We start from the raw sequence: 9,206 nt of genomic DNA on the forward strand, positions 1-9,206 counted from the left end.
GTCAGTCTTCTATTGCTGTGAAGAGATACCATGACCATGGCAATTCTTTTAAAGGGAAGCATTTAATTAGAGGTTCATTATCAGAATGGTGGGAAGCATAGTAGCACACAGACAGACATGATGCTGGAGGAGCTGAGAGTTCTATATCCAGATCCCCAGGCAGCAGGAAGAGAGAGCCACTGGGCCCAGCTTAGGCTTTTGAAAACTCAAAGCCCACATCCAGAGACACCCTTCCTCCAGCAAGGCCACACCTCCTATTCCCTGTCTAGTAGTGCCACTCCCTAACAACCAAGCACCAAGCAAGCGCGCGCGCGCGCGCGCGCGTGCGCACACGCGCGCGCACACACACACACAATTCCACATATATGAAATAGCTTTCTCTGCTATTTTAAAATCTGTACTAAATGATGCCAGGACTTTCCTAATTTGATTTCTCACTATTTTAATATTTTACTTGGCACTGCATTTTTTTCATATGCTATATTTTTCTTTCATGTATTAGGTATTTTCTGTTTCATTCTGTTTTGGATCATTATATTCTATTCAATTTGTGACCTATTCAGTTGTCCGTATCATACTGTTCAAGTATGAGTCTCATTCCCTATTTCATTCTGTTTTGCACTTACTCTCCATTTCATTGCATTCTACTTTCTATTTCAGACCCACTTGCCATTCCCCCTTATTTAACACACCAAATACCAGTCTATTTTTATATTCCAGTCCAGTTGCTCATCCATTCTGTTAAGTGTCCCATTTGCTTCTGCTAAAATTATAAATGTGCACAGGCTTATACAAGAATGTCTTCCTCTGAGAAGTAATCCACAATAAATACACATTTGACTGGGCAATCTTCAATGAGCACACTAATGTGTGTCTCACATTGATGTGAAAAAATAGAAAGAGCATAAATATTGGTCAGTACAAGAATGTTTGAAAACATATGTTTCCTCCCCAAAAGGAGGGTGTTTTAGTTGCAAAACGGTTTTGTGGGTACTTTGTTGTTTTGAGATAGGGTCTCAGCTTGCAGCCCAGGGTGACCTTCGAATTGAAATCCTGCTCTCACCCTTCCCTATTGATACAGTCACAGGTGTGACATACCACACCTGTCTCCTTGTCAGTATGTATTCATTGACATGAAAAATGTATTTTCTGGACCCCTCCACACAAGTTACAAAATAGTACTTCTGCTTGAATCATTCTATTTTCCTAAAACTAGGAAATACGGATGGATGGCCATTTTATGAAGATATAATTTAACTTTCCCAGTATTTGACTGTAGGCATGAGAAAATTTAGTTGCAGCTTTTTTTGTTATTTTTTTGTTTTATGTTTTTTCAAGACAGGGTTTCTTTGTATAACCCTGGCTGCCCTGGAACTAGCTCTGTAGACCAGGCTGGCCTCGAACTCACAGAGATATGCGTGCCTCTGCCTCCTGAGTGCTAGGATTAAAGGCTTTCGCCTGGTTGCTGATTTTGGTAGATTTGCTTTTCTGTTTGAGGATACCCAAAACAACAGCCCTTTTTTTAATAATTAAAAATGTGTGTAAGTATTAAATTTAAAAGGTCTGTGCCGACAGTAAAGTAGAAAAAAAAAACCCTAGAAGATGAGCCCGAGTCAATTAATTCATCAGCTGAATCTTAAGCAGCCTGGCCTGTGTTTCAGGGCAAGACAGGCGGAAGTGGTGTACTGGAAAATTGTAAAGCCAGTCTGGTGTTTGGGACCTGACATTCCTTGCTGAACATTTCAAGTCCAAGATAATGTGGACCTCATCATCCCCCTTCAAATCCTTAGGCCCCTCAGCAAACTTAAAACCCTAGCCAGGTCACCTGGTGGCTTAAAGGAAAGCAGTGGAGACATGCATGGCCTAGGAGATAGAGCTTATTGGTCAGTGTGTAGGAAATTGTTAAAGTGATCCCAAGACCGACTCACGGTGATGAGCACACTCGTTTGAGGTGTTGCATATAATTCATGTAGATGTTCCCACCCCAAACATTCTCAGGCCAGGGTGGGGGCCTTGTGAAATTTAGACTTTTGACTCCTGAAAGCGTGATTGGGGGAGGCGGGGCTAAGAGCACACCAGAAACCACTAGAAGCTACCCTGGCCTCCAGTGTCCTAGTAGGGGACAGGTGAAGGGCGGTTCAACCCAAGTTGAATTTGCATAACGTACAGCTGGCCAATCAGAGGCTAGAATTGAGCTAGGTCCACCCACTGGCCTCCTCTCGCAGCTCTAAGTCTACTTTGCTTCCTAACTAGCTGAGCAGAAGCCTTCTTTCTGATTGAGTGAGGCAGGAGGCAGGAAGCCCTTTCTCGTGGTCAAGAAGCTGGTAAGCCCATTGATTTGGCCACCTAGTCACCCTCAGCGAAGGAGGAGAGGCACCACTAGGGCTACGTGTCAGGGTAGCCGAGGCCACCTAGGAACACCTGGGATTCCTGCAGTAAAGAGCCTGTTGCCTCAGGGCTAGAGGTGGTGCCTCTGTGACAGACAGACGACATTTTCAGCCTCGCAGCCAAAATGTCGACTGGTAAGAATCCGGGGACACCTCGTGGGCCTGAGCCTGAGCCTGAGCCTGAGAATCGGCGCGGCAACCTCCAGGGTGGCTGTGATCCTGACAGCCCAGGGACAGAACTTCGACCTGTAAGGCCCAGGACAAGGAGCCAGGGACGGGTGGACCAGTCCTCAGAAGCGGTCACCTCCGGCAGGAACCAGCAGGAAGGTAGTCGGGGTGAGCAGCCCAGCCGAGGAGATCTAGCTACTGGATGTTCAGGTGAGCTTCAGCTTCTGGAAGCTACAGGATGGCCTTCTACGTCTCAGCCATCCTATTTTCTGAACTTTCACCATTTTGAACTTCCTGTACAGAGCCAGGAATTCCTAGGCCCTGCCCTCAGGAGCACCGCCACCATGTCACATCATGTGGCTACTCCGGCTCCTAGGGCCCGCAGCCAAGCTTTTCTGCCTGTCTCTGGTCCTCAACAGACTGATATAATAGACTTCAGCTTTGATAGCAGCGGCCCCTTCATTCCTGTTGGCCAGGGTTTCCATGAACAGGCCACTGTGCAGGTTCCTGATTTCTGTGCATTTTTCACCCCTAATCCCATAGGCGACATTGGAGGCAGGGTTCTCCGCTCACATGCCGCTGCATCTGGTCATCGCAGCAGTGCCTCGGAGGTTAGCCCTCAAGTTGGCCTCGCTGGCCACACAGGCCGGAATTTACGCCGTCGAGCCACTTCGCCGGACAGCATTGCTCTGGGGAACGTTCCTGATACTACGAGCACCCCTGCAACACCACGCGGAGGCCGCGGTGCGTCCAGATCCAGCCGTGGTGCGTCCAGATCCAGCCGCGGTGCGTCCAGGTCCAGCCGCAGTGCGTCCAGGTCCAGCCGCAGTACATCCAGGTCCAGCCGCGGTGCGTCCAGGTCCAGCCGCAGCCAGCCGCAGACGGAAGCAAACCCTTCCACCTCTGGGAATGAATTTCTGAAGAGAACCCTACCGGCAACCTCGAGCTCTCCTTCAAGGCGCCCAGTCCGTATGCGGGCCTCTTCCCCTTCCCCTCCTCGTAGGGTGTATCCTTACTTTAGTCCCCATGAAAGTTCCGACTCTTCTTCCTCCTCCTCCTCCTCCTCCTCCTCGTCTCTTGATTCATCCAGTGATTCAAGTGCCCCCTCTTCCCCATGCAAGTAGGTCACTTGACCGAAACTCCTGCTCCTGTCCATTTAGTACCATGAGCTCTATCTACCTCTGTGCCTAGCCGCGGTACTCTTTGGTGTGCCTTGATTCCTGACCTGGATAACCTGGATTCTTCCACTTTTGGAGAGTTACAGAAAAAAGCAAAGGATCCCCTTCACTCTCCATAGGAGGAAGTAGGGTATGCCCCTCACTCCCCTACTCCACCGGTGCTGTGACTCTTGTGAGTGTCCTCCCAGACTCACAAAAGGAATCAGCACCTGTTCACTGTTTTCCGTGTGAGGTTTCTAGGATTTCTCCCGATTCACCATTATCCGGAGCAGTTTTGAAGCCCCCTGGCCCTAGCTAACCCCCACTTCATTCTATTCCATGCTTCCTTAGCCTGGTTTTTAATTGTTGTTGGGTTTTTTTTTTTTTTTTGCTTCTTTGAGTTTTGCTTTCCACGTTGCTTTATGTAATCAAACATTTTAATAAAAGCATTATTTGATTTTAAAAATTTAGTCTCTTTATTGTGGTGCAATTACTTTTAGGATTTCATACCTGGAGGATTAAGGAGTGTCACTATCATGCTAGCTGACTCTTTGGAAGGAATGAGGGATAAAATACTGACCTAGAACTGTCTGAGATGGAGCTCTGCCCCAAACGTTACTACTTAAGGCCATTTGTATAGCTTCTTAGCATAGGTGATTTGTAACTTGGAAAAGGAAAAAAAAACTATGAAGAGTCAGAAAAAGGCAGAGTGGGCATGATCTCAAGTGGGGAGGGAAAAATGGGAAGTGGGGGCTGGGAAGAAGACTGATAAGGAGGAGAGAATAGCTGGGGTCCGGTCCAGTGCCTGAGGATAAGGGGACTCAATTTTGATAGTAGAATAGTGTTTATGTGTTGGAAGTTGGTAGGGAGAGGAGAAAAAGAGGGGTGGACCTTCTGAAGGCTGAGATGAGACTTGGTCATAGATGGGCAATGTAAGGTTAATGAGATTCACGTGGCATGGTTTTCATCAAATATTTGAATGTGTGTTGATGAAAAATCAATTGTGAAAAATGTACATCCGAGACGCAGACATTGGGAGAGAAATGCATGAATAGTGTGCTTCCTAAATAATTGGGATGATATGGTCTTCAGTGTTTTACATTTTTCACTTTGACCATATAACTACTGTAACAGAAATGAGCAGTTCAAAAACTTAAGCTGGAAGCATAGCAAGAGATGAGAGAGTTAAAAATGTAAATGAGGCTAGGAAAATACCTCCTCTCTTTTTCTGGTTATAATGACCAATATGGCCATAGACCCTCGCTTAGTCCTGCCCCTTCATATTTTAAAAAGTTTTTTTTTTTTTTTTTTTGAAACAGGGCTTCTCCGTATAGCCTTGGCTGTCCTAGAACTTGTTCTGTAGGAACTCAGAGATCCACCTGCCTCTGCCTTCTGAGTGCTGGGATTAAAGGTGGAATTAAACGCATGAGCCACTACAGCCTGGCTGAAAGTAATTCTTAAGAAGCCCAATTAATGCTTAAGTTCTGACGTTTGGACAGGATAACCCACAGACAGCTGATCGGAGTTCATGGGAGCTCACCAACTGTGGACTGACTGCTAGGGAGCCTGCATGGGATCGACCTAGGCCCTCTGCATGTGTGTGACAGTTGTGTAGCTTGGTCTGTTTGTGGGGCCCCTAGCAGTGGGATAAGGACCTGTCCCTGGCGCTTGAGCTGGCTTTGGGGAACCTATTCTCCATGCTACGTTGCGTCGCCGAGCCTTGATGCAGGGGGAGGAGCTTGGTTCTGCCTCAGCTTGGTTTGCTGTGCTTTGTTGACTCCCATGGGAGGCGTTACCTTTAGGAATTGAGACAGAGGAGTGGATAGGGGCAGGTATGTGGGAGGGGGATGGAACGGAAGGAGAGGAGGAAGGAGAAACTGATCGATCGGCAAGTAAAATAAATGAAAAAAAATTCAAAAAAAAAATCTGACATTTCACAGGAACAAGAAGTGTCCACTATGTCCTAACAACCCTGCCACTTTTGAAGAAAAGGTTTCAGATATTCCCTAAGGCTGCTTCCAGGGCTTGCAAGGTTCTAGTTTCAAGTTCCTTCCTAAGGTATTATAAATATGCACGCTGCGCGCGCGCATGCGCACACACACACTTTTAGGCCCCAAAATTAGTCATGAAGATAGCTGTGGTCACAAAGAGTAGAAAAGCCTTTAATATACAAGCTGAGGCTTTCTCAGGGTTAGGTGTGAGACATCTCATGGAAATTGTAAACATGGGTCAGGACAATTTATTTGTACTTTTGTGCTATAGACTAAAAGGATTAGTGAATTGCCTGTGTGTATAAAACTTTTGTAGCTTCAAACCAAGAGATTTAGAGACAACCATATGTGTGTGTGCATATATCTGTATGTATATCATTGGTCTTAACCACCAGCAATACCAGACACACACATCAATGGCCTTGGCCATGTAATATCTCCTTATTCCCTGGATTTAGAGAAAGCAATACTTTAGGTCGTAGACTAGGTTTCTTCCTGCAATGAGACATCATTGTGGGGTCAGAGATGTCAGCCACCTTATTACAGACTCGTACTTTAGTCTATCTCCTGAGTTTTCTATCTGCATGGGAATAGACCCACCCTAGCCAGTCAGTGTCCCACTCAAACAGCCTAACAATCTGTTTAACCTCTGTCAACTACAAGCTCTTCTCCTAACCCTTGGCGCTTACCACATTCCCTCTTTTTTAAAATGCCAAATACTAACGCAAAGCAGGTCTCCATACTGCACATGCAGTGGCAGCTTCATGGACTTAACCTTTGGGCAGCATTTGACACTATTGACCTCTCCTCGATTCTTTTTTCTTAGTGTTCACTCTACATTCTCCCTCACATTTCTCATTCTCCACTCTCAAGTGTTTGAAGGCACCCCCAGCCCTCTCTCACATATATTTAAAGACAATATGTCTCCTATCTTTAAATACTTAAAAAATCTGGCCAATCTCAATATTGCCTAGCCACTCCCAGCATTCCCTTGCTTTCCAGTCATGTATGTACAGCTGCCTAATTGACTTCTTCACTTGAAATATTTAATAGGTTCCCAAAACTTCATTAACATGGAATACCGTATAAAAGAAACATAATGCTATCCACACGTGGAAATTAAAATTTTCAGTGGTCAAATCTTAAAAAACATTGTTAGTATTAACTATTTCACTCCATATATAAAACATCATTTTAGCATGGACTCACTATGAAATTGTTTCTGATATATTTCATCTTTTTTTTTTGGGTTTTTCGAGACAGGGTTTCTCTGTGTAGTTTTGCGCCTTTCCTGGAACTCACTCTGTAGCCCAGGCTGGCCTCAAACTCACAGAGATCCGCCTGGCTCTGCCTCCCGAGTGCTGGGGTTAAAGGCGGGCGCCACCACCGCCTGGCCCTTTTTTTTTTACAAGCCTCTTTGAAATGCAGTTTGTGATTTTTTCACTTACAGCACATCTCAATTCTGACTAGCCACATTTGGAGTAATGGAGTCCACCTGTGTGGACAGGGCAGGCTGGGACCTTAGCATTTCCATAGTTTCTCATTTGTTCCTTGTTTGGTTGTGATTGTCCCATCATCAGTTTCTCTTAATTGTTAACCTTTCCTCTAGAAATAAGTTTGGAGGTACGAATTTTGAGAGTTCAGCTGTGCTATGTTATTCCAGCACCTTTAGTGTTCCTTGAACTCAAAGCCTTTCTAGATTCAGCTGTTATTGCCAATGAGCAGGCTAGTAGGTGGGTCTCTCCTTATCCATTTAGATGCTCTTCCACTGCAGCTGCCCCTCAGTATCCACAGGTAATTGGATCCAGGAACCCCGTTGGCTGTAGATGCTCAAGTAACTTTAACAAATGGGACAGTAACCAATCACTATGGCATACGCTTGTAGTCTTGGCTACTAAACAGGAAGCTAAGACGGATTGCTTGAACCCAGGATTTTGAGGTCAGCTTGGGCAACAGGAGACCACAATCCTAAAAGATGGAAAGAACATACAAGATTTATATTAAACCTGTGTCTGTCCCCCATACTTTAACTATTCTCTAGGTTATTTAAAATACTAAATTCAATGATAAGATGTTAACATTGTTTTGTGAATAATACATTTCTCCTCTTAAGTGTTTGCCATATGCAGTTGGTTGGATCTGTGAATGCAGAACCCACAGGCACAGAGAGCTGACAATTTATCCTTCCCACCAACACAGATACTGATACCATACACATAATGTGATGGGTGTTGGTTTTTTCATATCCACCTGAATTTTTAGGTATTGGATGGTATCTTATAACCTAGATGTGCTGAAAATACCTGTGTCCTGGTTAGGTTTTTTTGTCAGCTTGACACATGCTAGAATCATGTGAGAAGAGGTGACACAATTGAGAAAATACCTCCATCAGATTGGTCTTTGGCAAGCCTAGAGGGCATTTTCACAGTTAATGATTCATGTGAGAGGGCCCAGCTCACAGGCGGTGAGCAGAGGGGGTGGGGTGGAGGTGGACCAGCCCTCAGCAGATGATCCTGGGACAGATAAGAAAGGAGGCTGAGCAAGTCATAAGAAGCAAGCCAGTAAGCAGCTTTGCTTCATGGATTCTGCTTCAGTTCTTGCCTCCGCTTCCTTTGCTGATGGATTTGTGATGTGGAAATGTAAACTAAATAAACGCGCACCCCCCCCCCCCCGTTGCCTGTGGTCATGGTTTTTATCACAGCAATAGAAAGCCTAACTAAGATAACATACATTATGTTTTTGTTCTCTGTGGTTGTTTTTATGTGGGTTTGGGATGAGAGGAACAAAATGTAGAGCCACTAACTGTCACCAGTCTCTCATAATCTCTCCTACCGAATGTTCTTAATCCTTGAATGATGTGCTTGATAATAACATTGTATAGAGTCAGGTGCTTTATATTTCTAGAAAGAACACAGGGAATTCATTATCTTCACTAATCATATAAAGTAGAGAAAAGATTGAAATTTACTGAAGAGAAAGGAGGAGGAGCAGGTTGGGGGAAAGGGAGGTGGGGGAGGGGCTGAGAGGAGAGGAGGGAGGGAGGGGAAAATGTAATCGGGTTGGGGAAAAATTAATTAATTAATTAATTAAAGTATTTCAATTTAAACATGAAAATAAAAATCCACTAGATATATGTGCCACAAAATCTTTGAAACTGGAGCAATACCGAGGACATAGGTTTTTTTTTTTTTTTTTTTTTTTTTTCAGAGAAGGTGTCTTGTAGCCCAGGATGGCTTCAAACTTGGTATGTAGCCACCAGTCACCTTCAGGTGAGCCTCCTGCTAGCACCTGCAGAGTACCAAGACAACAGGATGTGAGAGCACACCCTAGTTTCTTCCGTGGTGCTGCGGATCGAACACAGCCTCGTGCATACTGGGCAAGCACTCTATTTACCGGAGCTGTGTCATTAGCCTCTGAACATGTATTCATTATGTTCTCTTTCTTTTTCCTGAGTGGCTTTACAGTTTTCAGTGCTTCAGACTAGAAACAGACGATGTGTTCCT

The 9,206-nt window shown here is 45.0% G+C and overlaps 1 protein-coding gene across 1 annotated transcript; it reads left to right on the plus strand.

Moving 5' to 3' along the window:
* The first annotated feature begins 437 nt into the window (after positions 1-437).
* Positions 438-4,080, plus strand: Ezhip (EZH inhibitory protein). The gene has a single exon (XM_059251054.1). The coding sequence runs from the start codon at positions 2,513-2,515 to the stop codon at positions 3,677-3,679; it is 1,167 nt and encodes a 388-aa protein (XP_059107037.1). The 5' UTR covers positions 438-2,512; the 3' UTR covers positions 3,680-4,080.
* Positions 4,081-9,206: the final 5,126 nt, after the last annotated feature.

Source organism: Peromyscus eremicus, chromosome X, assembly GCF_949786415.1.
Source record: "Peromyscus eremicus chromosome X, PerEre_H2_v1, whole genome shotgun sequence".
NCBI lineage: Eukaryota > Metazoa > Chordata > Mammalia > Rodentia > Cricetidae > Peromyscus > Peromyscus eremicus.

What these genes read in the sequence shown, in the direction of transcription:
- Ezhip (XM_059251054.1), top strand. Translation starts at nt 2,513, where the DNA reads ATGTCGACTGGTAAGAATCCGGGGACACCTCGTGGGCCTGAGCCTGAG.